Source organism: Hemicordylus capensis, chromosome 4, assembly GCF_027244095.1.
Source record: "Hemicordylus capensis ecotype Gifberg chromosome 4, rHemCap1.1.pri, whole genome shotgun sequence".
Taxonomy (NCBI): domain Eukaryota; kingdom Metazoa; phylum Chordata; class Lepidosauria; order Squamata; family Cordylidae; genus Hemicordylus; species Hemicordylus capensis.
The window spans coordinates 270,441,230-270,465,792 of record NC_069660.1 but is presented as its reverse complement, the minus strand read 5'-3'; the positions used below and the strand labels follow the sequence as shown (position 1 = coordinate 270,465,792).

The 24,563-nt window shown below is 41.3% G+C and overlaps 1 protein-coding gene across 3 annotated transcripts in view; it reads left to right on the top strand.

Annotated features, from left to right (window-relative positions):
• STAU2 (staufen double-stranded RNA binding protein 2) overlaps positions 1–24,563 on the top strand; it is a 229,865-nt gene that overhangs the window by 135,186 nt on the left and 70,116 nt on the right. For all 3 annotated transcript variants that reach the window (XM_053244517.1, XM_053244520.1, XM_053244519.1), the window contains exon 13: positions 5,174–5,287. In XM_053244517.1, coding sequence (XP_053100492.1) covers positions 5,174–5,287 — 114 coding nt within the window. The remainder of the gene's footprint in view (positions 1–5,173; positions 5,288–24,563) is intronic.

Here is a 24,563-nt window from a genome sequence, read left to right as displayed (position 1 = left end):
ACCTACCATATTTTTATACTGCCTGATATGTACATCTCTAGGTGGTGTACAAATTTTAATACTGAACATCACAATTAAAATATATAAAGCACAAAAATTCAAAGTCGTGATCTGTTCCTTCAGACGCTGTGCCCACATTCAGAGTGATTCCCATAGAGAGTCCTGTCATCCCCACCCCCTGCTGATCAGGCAGTCAGTATGTCAGGCCATTAAAGATAATGGAAACTTGCATTTATTGACCAAAGACAGAACTTGACCTACTTGACTGAGCAGCAGGGAAAGGGATGGATCTGGGGATACAGGAGTTGCACACAGGCGTCACATTCATTATAATTAGCTTGACCCATGCAGAGCATCTGCACGCTAGTACTTGATTGCTCCCCTCACTCCCTGCCACAGCGCAACTCACCTCAGATATCTCTCCACCCTCACCTGAGCCGCACTCCTGCACCTCCTCCATCCCATTGCTCCCATCCCCTTCACCCCCTTGGTCACTCCTCCATCCCTTTACTCCACCCCCCTCACTCCTCTTAGTCATGGCTATAGCATTGTGGCACCTATTGGCCAAGCTGCATCCCCAGAGACCTCCACACCTTCACCCCACTCCTGCTTCTTCCCACAGGAGCAGCAGCAGCGGTTAACCGGGCCCTTCCTCGCTACCGCCACCACCATGGCCACTTGTTCCCCTCAGGCTGCTGACAGGTCTGGGCCCATCCCTTGCCTGTTTGCCTTCCTCCACCAATAGCCTCGGTAGCCCCAAACAGCATCAGTGGTTGCCTGGGCCCTTCCTTGCTGCCGCCGCCACCATGGCCACTTGTTTCCCTCAGGCTGCTGACAGGATCGGGCCCTTCCTTCTTTCTCTCTTCTCCTTCTTTTTCTCTCTCCTTCACTCACTCTACCCCTCTGTCTTTCTTCCCCCTCTCCCCCCCCACTTCCTGAGTTAACATATCTTGTTTCCTCATCTAAATCACACAACAGCAGCCTCCTTCTCCGGAAGGGACTGTTTCTTTCCTCACAGCCCCTCTCTTTGCAGAGCCCTGTCCACTGTCCTTTTATATATGTAGATTCCTCTCCTTTACAATCAAGAACATCTTCTGATCAGTAACAGTTGCATTCCAACTGACCTTAACCATCACAGGCTCCTCCTCCCTATCTGCATATGGAATCCCCACCACCCAATCACCATGGTGCTTCTGCTCTCACAGGCTCCTCCGCCCTATCTGCATATGGAATTTCCACTGCCCAATCACCACGGTGCTTCTGTTTGCGAACTCTCGCGAGAGCTGCCACACACAGGATTAGCCATGGGTATGCCTTAGATTTTTATATATATATATATATATATATATATATATATATATATATATGAATATGAATGAATGATGGCCTTGACTGCACATGCGGTAGGAGTGGGGGAGTGGGGCAAGGGGTCTTTTGTGCCCTGCAGGGATTCTTCCATGTAGGGAAATATTGTGCCCCAAGTATTGTAATAATGGCTGATTAATGTCTCTCAAAGACTGGCCCTATAAAGCTGTCACTAGAATCTTTTTTAGCCTCCAGTAGCTCTGATTTCACACTCTAATTAAATAATATAGAAATGTAATAAAAAAGATGTAGAGTCCTGCTAAACGGAAGTACCATCAGTGAAAGGATCATATGGGTGTTATGAATCAGCTGAAGGTTTATCTTTATCATTTGAAAAATGGACTTGTCTTGTAAGCCTGTGCACACACTAGATATTGCCTGATCCCAGCGGGAGTATTGTGATATCTTGACCACATGTAATGAAAAGAGAACCCCACTGAAGGGACAATAGACTGTTCATTATATTTTTTACATTAAAATTCACCAGAGCTGTGGTTTTTGGCACTGAAGTAAGGAAGTGTACTTTCTTAGTTTAAAAAATAGAAAAGAGAAGGAGCGTGTGAGCAACATCATGCTTCTCTACTGATAGAATCTATGGGCATCAGTCCTCAGCCTCAAAGACCTAAACAAAACATAGTTAAGAGTGTAGGGCTAGGACTGAGGAGTGTAACCACTACAGTTAGAGTATTGGACTAGGACAGGGAGATCCATGTTCAAATCCCCCCTTGGCCATGCATTCTCCTGGATGGCCTTCAGCGTGTCACTATTTCTTAACCTAACTTACCTCGCAGAGTTGCAGAAAGGATAAAAGGGCTTGAAGAGCTTTGTACACCACTCTGAGTTCCTTGGAGGAAGCGTAGAGTAAAAAATAAACAAGAAGCTACAAAACCTTCAGGAATTGGCCTGGCTATGGTTGTGAAAATTAATGGGTAGCATCCAAAGTCACTTGCACAAGAAGTGCTAACACAAGGTACCTCTTTCCCACCTACTCTTTCCCACCTACTTACAGAAGCTGTCTAATCTTCCCAAAAAGCCATCCTAAAGGGATGAGAGACTGGGTGGAGGGATATGGGGGAATTACCAGGTACCATGAGCAGAGGGAATATCTTACATATATTACATAGGAAACTGTTTTAAACCGTGTCAGACCATTGGTTCATCTAGCTCTGTCTATACTGACTGGCTGCAGCCCTCCATCCAGGATTTCAGGCTGGAGTTTTCTCCCAGCCCTATCTGGAGATCCCAGGGATTCGATCTCCCTCGTGGAAAGCTTATGATCTGCTACTAAGCTACAATCCTTCCCTTTTTGGACTCCCCCCCCCTTTGTAGAATCAGGAGACTGCAGCAGGGAGGAAGGGGCAGAGAAAGTGACTCATGCTAGCACAGTTGTGCAAGTGCTACTCTGGATGAATGGGCAGGATCCAGACTAAGTTAGACATGACTAAACACTGTTGAAATAAATGGGACAAATTAGTCATGATTAATTTAAGTCCCATTAATTTCAGTGGCACTTAGTTATGACTAGCTTAGTATGGATTCTGCCCTGGGCCTATGGTGTTTGTTAGTGATGGTGTCTAGCTCTAACTACTGACACATTTGCATTCTAACAACAACTGAAAGTGCTGTGAATGTAGATCCTGTAGGAAGATTCATGTTTTTCCAGCAACAGTATAATGCAGTTTGGGTAGCTGAAAAGTCCAATATCCCTACATCAGAAACGCTATCTTGAAGGATGGCATCTGGATTCCAGGGGCACCATTTCACATCTCTGAGAGATGGAGGGGGACAAAGAATTTCAGTAAGGAGGCAAGATTCACAGCAGAGTTCAAAGGCATTCAGTATTAAATTGCAAAAATAATCAGAGATTTAGGTGCTCCCGAGGAATAACCACATATGGTTTGAAACATGGGAGAGACAACGTCCCCCCCACCCCCCGGTCTTTGCTGTATGGCACCTTGTTTAAATCTTCTGTGACAACTATGTAACAATTGTGTGCTGTAGCTTTTCCTTTATTTATGGTCTTGTAGAATATTCAGCCAACTTGCTCTACTAACTTCACTTTATTGTGTTTGATAACAACAGAAACCTCTCAGTGTTGAGAGGTTTCAGTACTACAAGTTAGAGAACAATATAAAAATGAGGTACAAAATAGTGCTAAAGTTTCTTCTAAAAATCTGAATAAGAGAAAATATAATAATGTTTTTCATAGTTGAAAGAGCCTTCACAAATATTGCACACTGATAAATCCAGATGGGGAAATGGCTTCCAGTGAGTCACAAAGCACACTATTTTCCTGCATACGATAACTGGAAAAATGGAACAAATAAAAATGTACTTAAAAGCCTGTTGAAGCAAACTGTTAAACGCTAGGGTCTGTTAAACAGCTACAGCATATCACTCTTCTGAGTTCCTGAAATGTTTTTGTAATAACAGTAATTCTTGATAAATAAAGAATTTCTGTTTAGATCTGGGAGTCAAGTGCCTTTGGATCTTTTCTGATTATTCAGAGTGAAGCCACTGTATACAAGAAGCATTCGTTTTCTAGTTTCTAAGTTAAGTATTATGGTTTTTATGGCAAAGAGCCACAAACAATTTAGAGGGCTTACTTGATCTGCATCTGATGGGGGAGAGTATGTGGAAGAGACCAGAAGACTTTATTGAGTGAAAAACTGATCATTATGGTTATACATTTATACCATAGACATACCATAGATCCCATCTACAAGCAGTTGAGTAAGAATCATGCTTCAGCTTCCTTGAGGTTCTGAAATCAGTTTTGTTAGTAGAGGGCAGTAACTTGACTTTCTGGCAGGCCAGTTGTAGGATTGGAGGTAATAGGTTTGGGCCATTGAACACCCACAGCTCGGTCAAAGTGATTCATTGGAAAAATAGCTGCCAACCAAATTGCTGCAACCAAATATGGTGAACACTCAGTGATCTTCGTTCTTGGCATTAAAAGTCTGGTTGGCAATGCACTGTGGAGAAGTTACAGTTTTCCTTCAGATTAGATCAGCTAGATTTGTTTCTTTCCCTTGTAGCATGTGGTTGGCTGATTTGTACTGATCTTTCTATCTTTGTAAGTTAGAATGATAGGGTCCCATATCAGGGTGGGATTTTGCATCTATTTTTCCACTGGAGCAGTGCTCAGATTATGGGGGGGCGGGACTAAGGGACTCCTTAATGAAATCCACAAGCTACACCCCCTGACCACAGCCAATTTTAACTTCTCCATTAGTCTTCATAAGCCATATCCCTTGCTGCTCCAGACGGGGTGCTGTACAAATTACACATTTGATTATGGAAAACAGTACAGAGGAAGAGTGATAGCCCCTTATTCCTGTTTTACTGTGCTGAAATTGTAGAAATAAGTCTGAGAAAATTTCAAGAATTTTGGTTTTATTGATGGTTCCCCCCGCACTCCCCACAAAAAATCCTAAAGCAGTAACGTTTTCCCCCTTTGTTCACTCTGCTTCTGAAAGTGTGTGTGTGTGTGTGTGTGTGTGTGTGTGTGTGTGTGTGTGTCCAGAAATGGCAGTCTTCCTCAACCAGGGATGCCTCAGGGAACTGAGGTAAGAGTGAGTAGTAGTGATGCATAATGAATTATTTCTTTCACTAATTAAGCTCCTCTTAACAAGTAACATTTCTGTACCAGTCCATTTCCACTCTGTAAATAGCAGGGATCTGGTTCTGTTACAAACAAGTGTCTTCATATTGGAAACCGCAAGGGTGGGAGTGGACTGAACAGTCTGTATTTTGTTTTTAGAATTACACTTGGATAGCTTTGAGTTTACCACATCTTCTGTTACAGGTAAACTACAGTGACAGACAAAATGGCAAAGAATGCATGACCTGTTTGACACTGTCTCCTGTGCCGATGACTTTCCATGGTATTGGAAGCTCCACTGAAACCAGCCATGATCAGGTAAAAATAATCTTATAGTGCTTCTTTTAGTTTAATAATATATTTGTGCAATGCTTGAAATTGTATTTATGTCCAAATGTCTTGGACTGGTCTTTTAGGCATCTTCATGCTCAAGTATGCACCAGGGATGGTCAGCCTGAGGCCAGCTGTAGTTGGACTACAACCACCATCATACCCAGTCACAATTGTACCTGTGGTCTACATCTAAGTTATGAATGAAATAAGTTATTTGAGGGTGAGGCAATTGTGATTATTTAGATTATCATCCCTTACAACACATAATAAGCCAAAATTACTTTCCTTCAAATACCAGAGAAGCATGAGTAGTCTGCTAGCATTTTTACTCTAAAAGCACGTGGATTGTATTAAAGTTTTATATATATATATATAATTTATTATAATTTTCACTTAACAAATTTTTATACCTCCCAAAACTTACGTCTCTGGGCGGTTTACAAGAAAACAAAATAAATGACAACAGAAACAGTTAAAACATTACAACAATTTCAAATTTTAAAACAATGTTAAAACTATTAAAACAGTATTTAATTAAAAGCCTGGGTGAACAGACACACCTTTAAAGACTTTTTTAAAGTTATCAGAAATGGGGAGGCTCTTATTTCAGCAGGGAGTGCATTCTAAAGCTTTGGGGCAGCAGCGGAGAAGAGTAGCCACCAGATGAGCTGGTGGCAACTGCAGATGGACCTCTCCTGATGATCTCAATGGACAGTGGGATTAATACTTGATATGATATATATTTTAGAAGCTAATCTTTTAAAAGAGGTTTTCATAATTGCTTTATAACATTTGGCCTGGGGACTCTTGTTATATTCCCTGAACAAGATTTCATTTGCAAAATATGCTTCTGGCCCATGTGGGTTAAATGCTCAAATGTTATTTTCAACCCATTCCCTACCTACACACAATGTCACAGTCTTCGGACTCACAATAATAGTCGTATTATGGTTTTTTGTGTGCCCAGCATCTGCTAATCAGATATACCTCCTCTGAACATGGAGTTTCTGTTAATCAGCTATCATGAATCATAGCTGTTGGCATCAGCTATTAATGTATCATACTTTTGAATGGCATCACATCTACAAATATTGCCATATCTTGTGGCCATGAATTTTTGTAAATTGTTCATTATGCGTTGTCCTTTTCTCAGCCCGGAACTTGCTCCCAAGTGCATAAGGTTCCCTAGTCCTGATATGATGAAAGGAAAGTCTCTCCACATTCTCCATCATTATAATAAGCTTCTTCCATGGCTTCCTTTAGTCAAGCTTTTTTTCTATTTGCAAGCCCCAACCTCTTTAGCCTTTCCTCCATATGGAAGTTCAGCTGCTTGATCATTTCTGTACCTTTTCTAATATCTTTTTGAGATGTGTTTTAAAACTGCACCCAATATTCTAAATTCTGCTGGACTCTTGAATTATATGGGATTATGGTTCTTGCTGTTTTGTTGTTAATTCATTTCCTATTATTAATATTCATCTTGCCATTTTTCACTGCTACAGGACATTGACAGGACATTTTCACTCTTCAGGATATGTAAAGTCATCCTAAGTGATAGTAATTGCATTTTAGATCCTTTTCTTAATTGAATAACTTCTTAAGGCCTCTAGTGGCACTTGGCTGCGTGTTTTCCCTCAGAACAGGAAACACATCATAATGTTTAGTCTTTAATAATACTAAAATATGTACATGAAATACAAAGCAAATTTTTAGTGCTTGTTATATCACTAAGGGATTTCTCAATCACGATTTTGACTGTCAAATTGTAAGCTACAGAAATTATAAATAGGTTTGACAAATCTCACCTTTCACCATGCAAAATTTGGCCTTCAATCAGTGTTTCTGTTATGCTAGTCATCCAGTATGGCTTTACATATGCCTAATAGGTTAGAACATGTTATTTCTGCTTGTCTGCCGTGTTCCTGGTATTCATATATAGAAAACATAATACACCCATCCTCCTGTTATTCTTTGTCTTCTGTTTCATATTGACTTAATTTCTGCGTTACTTCATACGTAGGAAATACATGACAGGGCTTTGCTCTTCCTTGGCAACAGCTGGAGCTTTCTCTGGCACACATTGTGCAAAACCATCCGTGGGTGTAAATTTTAATTCTTCTTCCATGCAAATACATTATTAATAATATCCTAGATGCAATTAGAATGTAAACCAAAGGGCTTAACTAGACAGTATGAGAGAAACCAAGCTGCTACTGCTGTATGTCTCTTCCTCCCTCATCATAATGCCTAGGTAAACACAATGTGTGACTAATATATTCATTGCTTCACCCTTGCGGCCATCAGTCAATGATCTGAGGTAAAGGTAGGACAATGTCATATGTTGTATTTACCTAGATATTAAACAGGAGGAGGAGGAAAAGACAGGTAACAGCTCTCTATATCTCATAACATCTAGTTAAGCCCATGAATGTCATATCTCTTAGTTCGCACAAAGACATCCACAATATAGGGGTTTTGAAATGTATTCATAGTAAATCTAAGAGTCCTGCTGGGCCACGTGTTTCATGTTCTTCAAAACAGACAAGGAATGCTTTATTCGGACTTCCATGATACCTGCTTTGTGTTCCTTTGCACTGGAAACTACAAATGTTATACTGCAATGGCGCCTTAGATCAGCAGTTCTTAAATCTTATTATATTCAGATTTCTGGCTGGGAACTATTTTCAAAAACTATTTCATCATAAGAACATTAAAAGAGCACTGCTAGATCAAACACTCATGAATTCAAGAATCCTGTTTCCCACACAGGCCGAGGAGATGCCTCTAGGAAGTCCTAGAGGTAGGGCATCAGGGCATCAGCTCTTCCTCTGTTGTTGCTCTCCAGCAACTGGTATTCAGAGGCATGTTGCTTTAATATAATAGACCATGCCAAGGCTTTGATTGCTTAGGTTCCATCTTCCAGCAGTCCAGTGCAGCACAAGGCTCTACCCTCCCCCTTCTCTGCTGCTCTTTCTAATGGAGAGGACTGCTTAAACAACATGTTTAAGCATCTGTGCACACTAAACAGGAGAACTATCACAGCCATCTTGTTTTATTCTTCAGCTGTCCATTTTCCTCTTCCTAACATTCTTATAGCAACTGCATCAGTATTTTACATAACTTATTGTTATCAAAGTTAGCAGTTTGCAGTTTCAGTGGAGCACTTTGCATTATGGAAGCTGAAGGTGAGACATGTCTACCTTGTGAAAGATACTCAACAGGTACTAAAATAAAAAAGTTGTTAGACCAGTTGTTTTTAGAGCCTAAGAAAATATGACATGTAGAATTATTGTATATTTGCTGACTAGTATTGTAAAGCAGTATTTCTGTTTGGGAACTCGAAGAATTGGGCCCAGGGCTCCTAGTGTTGTCATGAGAGAATTAGCAGCCTATAGCAGTGTTTCTGCACCTGAGCGCCTCCTCCCATGCCTTAGGTATCTTGAACAAGGACAGTTGCACCATGGGGCAGTGAGGGGCCAGAGTGTTCTATTACTTTCTCGCGATGCAGCTGGTAAGCTATTTTGCCCCGCAAGAGCCATCGAGACTGGCACAAAAGAGCTGGGAATATAAGATTATCTAGCAATAACTTTATAATAATTCAAAGACTAGAGAGATCCAGCGTGATGTGGTTGTGCTGAGATGGGTCTTTAAAAACAAACATCAAGGAGTAATATGAGAACTAGTGTCAAGATTTTTAATTAGACTTCCAGATTTTAACATTGTGTTCAATTTTGAATGATTTTAATGTTTTGATTTTGATTTGATTGGTGCTTTTTGTTGTTGTAAACCACCCCAAGACATAGGTTTTGGGTGGTATATAAATTTACTAGGGACTGTGTTACAAGGGTTGTGCTGGATGAAAATGCTGACAGTGACCTGGAGTTGGAGAAGCAAATCAGAGGGGCGTCAAAGAGAAACAGAGCTATAATAATGGGTGACTTCAATTACCCTCACATAGGCTGGGCAAATTCTCGAACAGCTATTGACCGAGCGGCCAAATTTCTAGACACCGCCTCCCTCTTGCCAGCGAGGCAGTTGTACCCTTAGATGATGAGGACGTGGAAAGGATTGTTAAGAATGATGAGATTGCAGAGAAGCTGAATTGGTTCTTAGCATCTGTCTTCATGGGGGAGGATACTGACCATATATCCACTCTGGAACTGACCTACTCTGATTTGGAGGCTGAAGATCTTAGCCAATTTGAGATTATGAGAGCTAATCTTGAAAAACTAAAAATTAAATCGCCAGGGCCAGATGACATCCACCCAAGAATTCTGAAGAAACTCAAATGTGAAATTGCTGTTCTCCTAGCAAAAATACATAACTTGTCCCTACAATCAAACTCTATACCAGAGGACTGGAAAATAGCTAATTTAAATCTGATTTTTTTAAAAGGGACCCAGGGGGAATCTAGGAAACTACAGGCTGGTTAGCTTAACTTCTGTGTTGGGTAAATTGATGGAAAACATACCTAAGGACAAAATTGTTGAAACTTGAACAGGCCTTACTGAAAGAGAACCAGCATGGCTTCTGTAAGGGCATGTCTTACCTCACTAACCTCTGGGAGTTCTTTGAGAGTAGCTCATTGGGGCATGTGAATAAAGGTGATCCAGTCTACCTAGTATACTTGGACTTCCAAAAAGGCTTTTGACAAAGTTCCCCGCCAAAGGCTCTTGAGTAAACGTAGCGGTCATAGAATAAGGGGACAGGTTAATGTGAGAATGTAGGAAAGTAAGAACTGGGGTCCCTCAGGGATCTGTACTGGGACCAGTGCTCTTGAGCTTGTTTATAAATGATTTAGATTTTGGGATAAGCAATGAAGTGACCAAATTTGGGTAGTGAAATCCAAAGCATATTATAAGGAGCTCCAAAAGGATCTCTCCAATGGGTGACAAAATGGCAAATGCGGTTCAGTGTAAGCAAGTGTAAACTGATGCATATTGGGGCAAAAAACCACAAATTAATATATACCCTGATGGGGTCTGAGCTGTCAGTGACTGACCAGGAGAGAGATCTTGGGTGGACAGCTTGTTTAAAGTGGTTGACAGCTTGTTCAAAGTGTTGACTCAGTGTGCAGCAGCTGTGAAAAGGGTAAATTCTATGCTAGGGATCATTAGGAAGAGCATTGAAAATAAAAATGCTAATATTATAATGCCCTTATACAAATCTATGGTGTGGCCACATTTGGAGTACTGTGTACAGTTCTGGTTACCATATCTTTAGTAGGACATTGTAGAACTGGAACAGGTACAGAGGAGGGCAACCAAGATGACCAGTGGCTTGGAGCTCCTTCGTTATGAGGCAAGGCTACAACTTCTGGGGCTTTTTAGTATGGAAAATAGGCCACTACAGGGAGACATGATAGAAGTGTATAAAATTGTGCATGGTATAGAGAGAGTGGAAAGAGATAAATTTTTCTCCCTCTCTCACAGGGAGGGAGAACCAGAAGTCATCTCATGAAACTGAGAACCAGGGGTCATCCCATGAAAGTGAGGGCCAGGAAATATAGGAACGACAAAAGGAAGTACTTTCCTACACAGCACATAATTAATCTATGGAATTCTCTGCCATGGGATGTGGTGATGGCCTCTACCTTGGATGGCTTTAAAAGACAAATTCACGGAGGGCAGGTCTATCAATGGTGGCTGTGGGCCACCTCCAGTCTAAGAGGCAAGATGCCTCTAAAGCCAGTTGCAGGGAAGCAAGCAAGAGAGAGGACATGCCCTCATCTTTTGCCTGTGGGCTTGTCAGAGGCCACTGTCTGGTGGGCCACTGTGTGAAACAGAATGCTGGACTAGATAGGCCTTGTGCCTGATCTAGCAGGGCTATTCTTGTGTTCTTGTATTCTTATGTTCAATAAATAAGTAAATAAGATTGTCCTGTTTTTAAAAAATTCAGCAATCACATTGTTTTTCACTCTTGCTTCTTGAAGAGTTAAGAGAATGAAGGATTAAGAGACTCAGTAGAAAATTTAGGGAACAATTCTGTTCCTCTCTACACCCTTCCTTCCCCGTGTACTGCTCTGTGCACTGAATTCACTGCTGTCAGCTCTCCTCTTATGCATACACATTGCTCTTATTTCCAGCACTCCCTCCTCCCATGCATACACGTATGTATGTGTGTAGAGAAGTTAAAACTCTTAACTGATCTGGTCACAGATCACTTGAGGACCAGTTTTTTGTCTTGTTTAATGACGTTGCTCAATTGTCAAACTAATCATACAAATAGTATATAAACCTGTTATACCCACAGAAATGTACATAGCATTTCCTTGATCATTTTGCATTCATAACAGTAGTTTGTGCATTTGCAACATAATAAATAATAGTTTTCTTGCAAATATGCTGTTTGTCATCCAGTTTCCTCACTTGTCACTCAGTGAACTTGCATGGCCCACGTCATGGGTTACCTAGGACAAACAAGACTGCTTAATCCATGCATTATGCAACCATTCTGTCCATACCAGATCCATCTAGTATCTTGTGGGAAAAGTCAACCCTTTTGTAATAGATTTGTAATCATCATGTGCAGTCAGTCCTGCAATAACTAGCACTTGACAACGCTGAAGCACAAGAAAACACCCACCCCCAAAAAGAGGACTCAGCCCTTTCTAGAGATGTGCGAGCCAGCTCGATTCGAACCGTGGTTCGAATTGAACCAGCCCAGTTCATCCGGTCCAAGTTGAAACTGGCCTGGCCTCCAAAAGCGGGATGCTGGTCCGAGTTCAAACCAAACGAGCCCTAGTTCTTAAAAACCGGTTCTAAAAGGTATGGGGATATACTTGTAAAGGGGAATACGGTGAGAGGCATTCCCTATAGTAAGGTGTTGGGGGAGAAAGAGTACTTATTGTGTTAATTTTTCTGGCACGGGGCAGCAGTGGTGGCTCCACCAAACCCCCCACTGACCTCCCAAAGAGCAGCCCAAGCCAGCACATATGTGCAGAGGCCATTTGTGTCACCATGCAGGCTGGACTGACCCCCCCCCCCAAAAAGGGGTAGCTGGTCCAAGTTCAAACTGAACCAGCCTTGGTTCTAAAAGAACCGGTCTGGGGATATAATTGTAAAGGGGAATCAGGCAAGGATTCCCCTTTACAAGTATAGGGACATTCCCTATAGTAAGGATGGGGGGGGGGAGAAAAAAGGGTACTTAGTACCTTGATTTTTCCATTGGAGGATGGCGGAGGTGATGGCAGCTCCTTCAAATCCCTTGCTGGCCTTCCAAAGAGCAGTCTGGGTCAGCTGTGGCCCGGTTCAGGCCTCCACACTTTTTTGTGGCCTCTGCGCATAAGCAGAGGCCCAAATGGGCCACAGCCGGCCTGGGCTGCTCTTTAGGAGGTCAGTGGGTGGTGGGGTTGGAGGAGCCTCCACTGCTGTGCCTGCCTCTGCCCCTGCTGGAAAAATCAAGGTACTAAGTACCCTTTCTCTCACTCCCACCCTTACGATAGGGAATGCCCCTTGCCAAAATCCCCTGTACAAGTATATCCCCAAATCGGACCATGAACTGGTTCAGCCCGGTTTGATGGCTGAACAGGATCAGACCCAGTTCGGCCGGATCAGTTCGAATCCGGTCCAGATTTGAACCCAACCAGCCAAACTGGTTCCATGCACATCCCTAGCCCTTTCTGGAAGCAATTCATCCAGTCTGCCCAATACATCTTTGCATTTTCATTTTACTTTCTGAAATATTTTTCTGCAAAGGTTGGAAATAATCAGATGAGCCCTTACTACTGTTTGATATGTGTGTTAATAAAAACCATTCCCTAAAAATCATTGCTCACTGATGACCAGCTTGCCCATATCTATGAATACTTAGCCAGAAATCTGCATCTGATGTGTGTTAAAATCCTTTACCACTTGCCAGGTAACCAAGAAGTATACTGTCCTGGGGACTGAAAAGTCAAACCAGGATATTTGGTTGTCTGTCCCAACTGCAGCTTTCATTCAGTGGTTAATTCGTAAAGACAGCACACACCAAGCCTATTTAATGGATGCCATAGCTTCTGATATGAAGTACTCTTACTTGGGGTACATGACCAAAACAAGAGTATCTGTTGTGTTCCATTCTGATACTTAGTTTTTGTACTGAAAACAAATCCTGGACTCTGATATTTGGTAAGCTCTTCCATAACATTGCATACCTTTGAATTAAGGCTTCCAAATATTCTTTATTGAAAATGAATATATCTGATTCCATCACATTTCTATTCTGCATACTACAATTTATGTATTTCATCATAACCTGGTGGAACATAATGTACATGCCTTATTTTGTAACTTTATTAGCCTGTCCCTTATTTCTGAGTTTGGATCTGGTGACCCTGGTTGGAACAGCAGATTTCTCAGGCTTCCCCCTGTTGAGGCTAGTTTGTACATCTAGAGACCTCTTTAAGGTATGATAGTTTACTGTTCCTCTGGTGAATACTGTAGCACGGAGAATAGTGTATGCATGGAAATCTTTCCCATAAGTACAGCTTGCCATTTGTTAAATAGAAAGGGATATATATAATCAAACTCAAGTGGTATCAAAACAAATGACTAGTTCAGGGTTCTTCATTGTAAGAGTGGCCCCTATCAACCCAAAGTACGGCTCCTTGGCTAATTATTTATTGGGCAGCCAAAGCTGATTGCTCTGCCCAGTCCCCCAGCACCATGTGGAGACAGCCATTTCCACCATGCATTGTTTTACTTTACTCAGTGCCAGGGGGCTCCTTTAAGGGAAATGGAGCCTTCTTGAGCCCATACTCCATTTTTGAAGACATGCACAGCGTGCTGGGAAGTGTGACCCTTCCAGTGCTTTCCTCCCAAAGCTCTTGAGAGACGGCTCAGTCTCTCTTTTAAAGAGTTCTCCCAGCACAGAAAAAATCATGTGCTATGCAGAAGTTAGCATAGTACAAATGGCTCCTGCATTAAAATGTTGCTTTCCCCTGCAAAGTGGCCTCTGCTTGAAAAAAAGAGAAGATCTCTGGACTAGTTGATTACTTATTCTAGCTGGTACCTGAAAGTTAAGACAAACCGACTACATGCAAGAAACACCCCCCTCTCTCTTCATGTATGACTATTGCTGCTTCTCTGCAAAGTGATTTCAGCTTTACAAACAGGTGTGCCTCAGACTTTTCTTACTCCAATTTTTGACTTCATTTTTAACCTTTAAAAAAAAAAATCTCAACAGATAAGGTACATACATAGTCGGTACTCATCCTGTATTTTCTATTGTCCTGTTTGGATTATATCAGTTATACATTTACTTGTGGGAACTTATAATTAGCATGTATTGCCTTTGCTGAAGGTAATGCCATATACATACATTGTCTGCTGCTTAACCCAGAGTAACTGGCACTATACAATCAGCAGTGTAGATTACACTAACCCACCCACTTCATCCTTAGCAGACGTGTGGGCAGGTAGAACAGTCCATGATTTTGCCACTTCTTAACAACCATGATTATGATATTGACTAGGGTCTCAGAATCATTCCCTACCAGGCCTGCTGCTCAGTTGCACAAGGATGCAAACGTTCTAGCAGGAACAGCAGTTATTCCCCCCAGTTATTATAAACCCCAAACACCAATTATATTCTCAGAAACAGAAGGCACCTGTCCTTTTGGAGTAACAAGGGATTCCACTGAACTAGGAAACATCCCTGAAAGAAAACAGAGAAGCTTACCATGTGTCCTCCTTTCCTTGACATGTTGACCTACAGGAAGAACTGAGATTGCAGAGGGGGAGGGTGGCTGGAGCACAATTTGTTCCACTGTTACTAATACCTGGCCAGTGAAGAAGTTGCTAGGAGATTGTTCCTGCCAACATAATTTAGAGCATCATAATTTAGGCTGATGTTTAAAATTAAACTGGGGATGGAGTGGCCTCACTGTGGGGGAAGCAGGCAGGTGGCTTAAAGCCATCTGCTCCCCTTCCAGCCCAGGCCCCTCTAAACAAAGCTTCTCCAGAGTCCAACTCCTTGCTCTCACATAATTTTGTATTATCAAATGCAGTCACCATTCTAGCCATTAATACATTATACCCGTCCTTAATCTTGGTTGTTGTTGTTTTGAGTTGGCTGCCCTGCCTATTGTGAGAGCTTCCAGGAAAAAAATTAAATTATAAAACTGACAGGCAGCTTGACATCTTTTCTCTCTACTAACAAGGAACTGCTTCCCAGGCTGCATGTGACTTAATTAATTGATTAATAAAAATATTTATATCCCACTCTCTATCTCAGTTTTCAAGGCAGTTAACAATGTGATTAAAATGCATAACAATATAAAGAAAAACTATTAAAATAGTTTAACAAAAACCCTAGAAAACAAGCATGTTCTAGTAGCCAAGCAAAAATGTACCTTTTAAAGCAAAATCGTCATACCTGCCAACATGTCCCTATTTTCCCATTCAGGTGAATGGGGAAATAGGGACATGTTGGCACTGGCAGGTAGGCAACTTGTATTATACAGAGCAAGAGGAGAGCAACTGTCCCTAGGCAGCGCAGCACAATGTCTCCCCAATGTCTGCTGGTGACGTCCCTTGTGTTTCTTTCTAAATCGTGAACTCTTTTGAGACACAGAATCATTTTCTCATACATCTTGCTATGTAAACTGCTTTGAATTTTTTTAAAAAGTGGTATATAAACATTTTTAATAAGAAGAATAGACAGTAACAGCAACAGAATCAAATTTAAAGTTAAAAGATTAAACACACGTTCAAAACTGGTATCAGAAAAGATATTCAAGGGACCCTAAACTCTGTTGGAAGCCTGCATTAAAGACAGATTTATTTTTTTTAAACTGTCACCTAAAAGCCATCAGGAGGATTCTGAGCAAATGGTCAATGGAAGGATTGTTATCCAAACTGCCCTGGACTGCTGGCTATATGCTCCAGCTATGCTTTTGGCTTAAGGTGGGGAAATTAGCTTCTTGTAAATCGCTAAGAAGCAGTACACAGGAAACAATAAATATCAATAACAAATTGAAACAAGAGAACAAAACTAAGCAATAGTACAAAAAGAGTCACTGCTGCTGATAAAGACAGCCTAACTAAAACTCTAATACTTTGAACCTCTAAAACCAGAAGCCTATACAATGAAAATACACTGAGTTAAAAAGCTGGCATTTGAAATTCATAACCGTTGCAACCAGGACTATCAGCAGAGGGGGAATGCCATAAAATGCTTGTTTCCAATTTACCTGACCTCGGCAGGCCCGGGAGTCCAGCAAGGACCTCTTTAGATGACCTTAGGTCATGAACTTCATACAGGAACAAATGGATTGAGTACAGATTTATAAATGGTTGCCACAGTAGCTAAATACAAATACAACAAATGGAGCTTCCCGGTACAGAGGTTGTAAGCCACTCAGTTCCAGCTGCTGGTGGGTAACAGCACGGAAGAACCGTTACCTTCGTGCCCTGTCTGTGCACTTTGTGGACTTCCATCTAGTTGGCTGTTGTGGAAAACTGTACTAGATGGTTCATTGGTCTGATCCAGCAGGGCAGGTCTTTTGGCCCTCCCATGCTATATAGGGGCAATGCTGTTGTTTAAAGAAAATATTTGAAAACCTCTGCTGAACACATGGATACATACATTCACATGCAGCTCTGGATCTTTAGTCATAGTAAGACTGCAAACTCAAAATCATACCCTGTGTCTGAGCAAGTATTCAACACTAGCGCTTAGAACCTGAATCCAGAAATTCCACAAGTTCTCTGAGTGCACTGGCTCATATATTATGGAAAACATAACAAAAAATGGGTAAATACATTTATTTAAACATATGAATGCCTGAAGGCAACTATGATTTCTCATTGTGCAACTGAAAGTGATACAAAAATCTGAAATTTCAAGAAATGTCATAGTGTACAAAATCCTTATCCGTCCATTAATAACAACATTGTCACCCATTTATTTGTTTAAAAATGTTTATATTGTACTTAGATTGACTCATAGTTGCTTCTTTTCTGTGGGATACATGGAAAGACATGTTGCTCGCCTGCTTTTTAAATTTTTTACATATTCTTATGTCCTTCTTACAATTCCCTCAGAAACGGGTAAATTTTGGGCTCAAACCTCCATTTATTTTTATGATTTTATTTATGACAGTGGGCTGTCTCACACTAGCAGTGTGCGTGCTGACTCCAATCGAGCTGGGCTCGAGTACTCGCTCTTGCGCCGGACTTGTCCCATAAAAAGTGAAGCTGATCCGAGTTCAAGTTGAGCTGGGCCCAACTTGAAGAGCCAACCTGCAAGCCTTGTAAAAGGGAACCCTTTTGAATGTGAACAAACTTCACGTATACGGTGATGGAATCTGAGCTGTCAGTGACTGACCAGGAGAGGGTTCTTGGGGTCGTGGTGGACAGCTCGTTGAAAGTGTCGACTTAATGTGCGGCAGCTGTGTAAAAGGCCAATTCCATGCTAGGGATCATTAGGAAGGGGGTTGAAAATAAAACTGCTAATATTATCATGCCCTTATACAAAACTATGGTGTGGCCACACTTGGAGTACTGTGTACAATTCTGGTCACCACATCTGAAGAAGGACATTGTAGAACTGGAAAAGGTGCAGAAGAGGGCAACCAAGATGATCATGGGTCTGGAGCACGAATTCTCAATGTTGGATCCCCAGATGTTATTGGACCAACTCCCATAATCCCCAGCCCCAGTGGCCTTTGGGTGAAGATTGTGGGAGTTGAAGTCCAATAACATCTGGAGACCCAACATTGAGAATCATTGGTCTAGAGCACCTTCCTTATGAGGCTACAACAGCTGCGGCTATTTAGTTTAGAAAAAAGATGACTTTGTGGAGACATTATAGAAGTCTATAAAATCATGCATGGTGTAGAGAAATTGGATTGAGAGAAATTTTTCTCCTTCTGACATAACACTAGAACCATGGGTCATCCCATGAAATTAATTGCCAGGAAATTTAGAGTGAACGAACAGAAGTACTTTTTCACACAACGCATAATTAATTTGCGTAATTCTCTGCCACAAGATGTGGTGACAGCCAACAACCTGGATGGCTTTAAGAGGGGTTTGGATAACTTCATGGCTATCAACAGCTATCTATCAATGGCTACTACCTGGAGGGTTATAGGCCACCTCCAGCCTCAGAGGCAGGATGCCTCTGAATACCAGTTGCAGGGGAGTAACAGCAGGAGAAAGGGCATGCCCTCAACTCCTGCTTGTGGGCTTTCCCGTGGCATCTGGTGGGCCACTGTGTGAAACAGGATGCTGGACTAGATGGGCCTTGGGCCTGATCTAGCAGGGCTGCTCTTATGATCTTATGTTCTAATGAACCTGGTGAAGATTCCCCTTTACAAGTGATAGGAATTCCCTAAAGTTCATTCTGGGGGGTGGGGATTTGAAAAGGTAATATTACATGTAAAAATAAGGTGGGGGCAGGAGTTCCTCCAAGCCTCCCCCCCGGCTGGCCTCCCAAATAACAGGCCAGGCAGGCTTCAGCGTGGTTTGGGCCGCTGTGCGTGCGTGGAGGCCATTTGCATGCCCCTCTCCCAGTATTAACTTCAGGGAATTCCCTTTACTTGTAAATCATTCCCGGTCCAGATTCGATTCAAACCGGGAAAGCCAGTTCCGTGCACATCCCTATCCCAAACATGCAAACCAGCTGTTATGTTCTCCACATGATTTTTAATATATGTATATGGTAAACATCTGCAGCCATGTCTGATATTGTTGCAACTACAAAAAGTGCCACTGTGAATGTAGAAATAGCTACAGATTGACTATATGTACAGTCTCATTGAGATCGTGATTTCTTCATGCTATCTCATACAGGTGGAAAGCTCATTGAAAGTGTCAACTCAGTGTGCGACAACTGTGAAAAAGGATAATTCCATGCTAGGAATCATTAGGAAGGGGATTAAAAATAAAAATGCTGATATTATAATGTCCTTATACAAATCTATGTTGCGGCATCTGGTGGGCCACTGTGTGAAACAGGATGCTGGACTAGATGGGCCTTGGGCCTAATCCAGCAGTGCTGTTCTTATGTTATTAGGAGAAAGATTGCTTGGGTGGAAAATATAGCATCTGTTTTGCATTTATGAACTGGTTCAATGACTTAATGTGTTTTTTGCTAGCTTTTTCATGTGGTCGGTTCTTCCTTCTTGGAAGAGAAGCACCTCAGAACAGTTGTGCATCAGATGGTACTGTATAAGGCCTGTAAGATGGAAGTAATAATGAACGACATCACTTGATTACTGTAAGGATGAAATAAGGTGGACAACAAAATGTTATTCCCAATATAAACTGACTGGTGAATCTTACTGGGGGGAAACTGTCTTTCCTGATCAAACAAAGAAACTGTCAGACTTTCATATCTAAGCTATGGTTTTTCTTCAGGGTAATTTTGGCTCACACAATGCCTTGATTTGCATATCTGTATTGTAAGAAGTTGAGAACACAGATGATACTACTTTCTGATGTATCACCACCTACTAATATATGCTGAGCGAGAGAGAGATGCATGCCAATATAAATGCACAATATACATATTAATATATGCAAATATATGTAGTATCGGTAAAAATTGCCTTCACACACAAGTGGGGGAAAACCATGACTTAAACACTGTGCTCAAAGAAGTTACTTCCATATGCACAGAAAGAAATTTACCCTTTTTTGGCGTCAGCCACCCACACCACATTTGGATGATGCTCTAGAGCACAATGTTTGTTTTTGAACTACAGTTCCCATCATCCTCAGCCACAGTGGTCAGTGATCAGGGATTATGGGAGTTGTAGTCCAACAACGGCTGGAGAGAGTAAGTTATCCATGCTCTGGAAAATCCCTTGATTTCCAAGAGTGGCTTTGCATAGCGTGCACAGAGTAGTAGGAAGTGGGGGTGAGGGTGGGCTGTAAAGTCCTAGAGCATGTGCTGCTTATAAAATGTTGCCCTAATAACTGTTACTGCATGCTGAGATACTCGTTCTAAAGGAGATAAAATGTTGTACTTGATTAATAGAATTAAAAGTCATTGGCACTAACTAGAAAAGTGATTGTTACAGTGCTAAAAGGCAAAAGCAGCTAAGCTGATGGGGCTGCAGTGAATTCAGTATCATTCAGTGTGCTTAAGTTCTTCTTAGATTTGTAGCCTAGGATAAATTAAACTCAGACCTGGCCTCTTTTCCTTTTACTCAGATGTTATCTTTTGCAAGCATAAACATATGTGTGTTAAAACTCCTACACCTCAATCCCTAAAATGTTCTGTCAGAGCATGCTTTGTTGTTAAAAGCAATATAAAATAAGTAAAATAATACATATAAATAAATTCCACGTGTGAACACCTTCTTATATTCCACTACTTTCAGACATAGATGGCAGCAAGATTACTCATTTTTAGGTTCTCCAGTGGTGCATTAGCTAAATAAAAAAGACAACTTTACTTCTTTTGGGAGGCTTTATTAGACAAGGAATCTTTGAAGACCCCACACAAAAGATTCTCCTGTGTTTAGACTTTATAATGTAAACAACTAATTTAATGCATCACTAATGATATACAATAGATGCCATCTTACAACATGACTGTGAGTAAGAAACTGATGTAATCTGAGAGATATTTCAAAGTAATTAATTTGGGAATAGGAAAAGAACTTCTATTGTGTAACACCCCCCCCTTTTTTTAAACCACAATTAGAAAACTGTAGTAATTGTACATTTGCTAAATAAAGTTAACAAGCCATTGTTGCAACTGGCTCCTAAACTATAAACTACACAAGGAGATTCGAATAAAAAAGAAATGTTCATGGTGAATCTGAGTATTTTTTTAAAATTCCATCCTTTATTTGAATCTTTTTGTTAATATTGCTTATAATATACATTATATATTTTTCTTCAAAATGTTAATAATAAAACCTTTTAATAACATATCTAACTGTTACAGAGATGTTTGTCAACCTTTTAATATATTTATCACAACTTCTTTTTAATTAAAGCTTTTAATGAGTTTTAATTTAATCTGGAAGTTACTTTATATGTTTTGTTTATTTTGCATACAATTATTTAAAAGAATATTTTCCTAAACATATTCCTAAGAACTTTATACTTTTCAGACTTTAATCGTTATTATTTATCACATTACATTCTTTTGTATACATCCAAACTTTCTTTTGATTTTTGAGAAGCTAGGACATAATTGTCATTATTCATATATTGTTTCCTTTGTTTATAAACTTAATGAGATCTACACTGATAGCACAATATCCATCAGTACTGGATATTGTGCACTCAGAATCCATTTGGTTTCCCTTTTCCATTCTTCATTTCAGATTCTGTATATTGTCAATTTTCTCTGTTGAAAACATCATGAATACTGTAATGTAATGGGACCAGGACTCGGGGGCAGTCCTTCCATGAGTATTGTATAGGTAAGATGGTTGTCTCAAGCAGCGCAAAATTGGGGTTTCTGCAAGAAGGCAAGATGTCCCCTACCACTTCATGTCCCCTACTACTGCCTCTGTCTGCTTTCTCTACCATCCAAGCAACTCCCATCGAGCAGCTTCCCCAACCCCTCTTTGCTCTTCTTCCCCCCTCTCATTTCTCTGTTTTTGCAGCCTGGTACTGCCACTGCACGGCAAAGAGACACTCCTCTCTTCCTCTGTGCCTCTACTGCCTGCCAAGGGGCGCACACACACACAAGTGTGCACGCACACACACTCTTCTATTTCCTTCTTTGTTTCTTGCAAGTCTGAGAAAAGGGAGGAAGAAGAAATGCAGAAAAGACATAAAGTACTGTAGACACTCTAGAGCAGTGCGTCCTAACCTGGTGGTCTGCAAGGGTACTGCAGGTGGTCCATGGGCGAGGGGATATAATGATATAATTCTGTGTAGGATTTTATTTTTCCCAGTGGTAGGTCTGCTGCAGGTAAACATACTGTGACAAGTGCAATATGTTTGTGAGTGAGCAGCATAATAAATTATTAGAAATAGCTGCATTTGAAGTACCCCTTGATATATAGCTGTAGGCTATGTTAAAAAATGTTTAAACCACCACAGCTTACGTGGTGGTCTGCAAAAGCTTTTGATGGCCATGTAGTGGTCCACATAATGGAAAAGGTTGGGAAGCGTTGCTCTAGAGCAGAGATCTTCACTCATCACCCCCTGGTTAGATCCTTTGGGAGAAAGCACCCCAGCAGCCAAGTGAGCACTCTGTCTTTGGAACTTGAGCTTGGCCTGCCAGAGTGTCACCTGTGCTTCGGGGATCCTGGAGGCAATGGGAAGGGGTTCTAGGGATAGGACAGAAGTCTTTCTGGGAGGCACTCCAGCTGCCTGCTGAAGGTAATTGGGCTGATTGGTGCCGTCTGAAGGAGAAGTGGCAAGCTCTTGTTGCTCAGGGTCCAACAGACCTAGATTTAATAATTTAATTTAATTTAATAATAATTAATTTAAAATATTATTTAAAATAATTTAATTTAATAATTTAATAATTATTTTCAGGGAGCCACTCCTGTCCCCTCTTAGCATCTAGCCACATCTGCATGTGACATCAATTTACTTAAAATGGGAAGTGATTCCAAGATTCTCCAAAATCATCAGGGAGAGGAACTGTTTGAAATTAAAGCTGAAGCATAGTCAGTTTGGCAACTAAGATCAAATCAGCTGAGCATGAAAAACCAGTTTGGCTGTATTTTCATGGAAGTTTTATGGGTGGTGTATAGGATTTCTGAATTAATCCTATCAATGCTGAAGAGATTGAGGATACTTCTAGTTAGGCCTTTTTTTGAGAAAAAATGTTACATTTATTTGCTAAGGAAAATCTAGAGATATGCCCTGTATAGTGAAACTGCAAAAGTGTATGGAAGCTTCTAAGAAGGAAGGAAGTCAGAATATATTCTCTGAATATAGTAAATGCATACACATTTTCTTCAAAAACAGATTATGCTGTAAAGCAGTAGGTTTTTAAGGAAAGTGTGCCGTCAAGTCGGTGTCAACTCCTGGTGACCACAGAGCCCTGTGGTAGTCTTTGGTTGAATACAGGAGGGGTTTACCATTGCCATCTCCTGCGCAGTATAAGATGATGCCTTGCAGCATCTTCCTATATCGCTGCTGCCTGATATAGGTGTTTTCCACAGTCTGGGAAACAGACAAGTGGGAATTTGAACAGGCAACCTCTGGTTTGCTAGTCAAGTCATTTCCCCACTGAGCCATTCGGTTTTTAGAGATGATAATATTGGGCATGTTAATTTTTTTTTTAAACCTTGCCTGTTGCTAAATATTTTTTGTATGCAGTAGCCTAGTTCAGAGGGGTTTGCAGGATTCATTTTTTAGTTAGGCTAGTGTTCTTTTTGTTTTGTTTGATTTTTGGCATACCACTCTATGTAATACAGGTGGATCTCACTATACGCTATACTGCTATTTGCAGTTCCACATATTCGCGGGTGTCTAATTGACACCTTACCTCATCCATGGATACAAAAGTGTTAAAACTCATGTATCCGTGGTTCCTAGATGGCCGTAAATGACCTCGGAGATCATTTCTGGCGACCATTTTGTCAATAGGAGTCATTTTGTTGCTCATTTGTCAAAAACATTTTCCCTTCAATTTTTCATGGGAAAATGGGGAGTTTAGAGGTAACCCTGGACAGCTTGACACCTGTGGAGTACAGTAGGGCACTTTATTTGCCTTTTGGGGTGGTTTATCGTGTGTTTTGCCCATTTTGCCATCCTCCAGGAGCCTAACCCCACCCCCCAGTCCCATTGACTTCAGTTGACTTCAATGCCCCGATGGCCATGGTACTGTTATCCGTGGTTCTCCTATGGAATGGAACCCCTGTGGATAAAAGGGTTCACCTGTATTGCTTTGCAGCTATGAAGTGGCATCTGTATGAGTTAGATAGCCACCTACTAGTAGTAGAATTAAGTTATTCAAAGAAGGGAATGATTGTTCTAGACTAGCAGAAGATGCTGTCATGTTGTGCAAAGCTTTTCACAGCAAGTTGCACAATGCATTGCTCAACATTATAGGAATGTGCACAGACCTGTTTGGAGGCCCTTTTACGGGCTTCTGAACTGGTTCGAACACTGGCTAGTTTGATGGTTCGACAGTGGGGGGGATAACTTTAAGGGAGGGGAGAGTGCACTCCCCCCTGCCGTTGCCACGTTTCCCCCACCGTTGCTCGGTTTCTTCAAAGTCCGTCGGGGCGGCAGCGTACCTCCCTGCTGCCCTGTTGCCCTCTTTACCAGAAGTAACTGGAAGTACTAAATGCACTGGCATGCGCCTGGTGCATCGAGTACTTCCAGTTACTTCTGGTAAAGGG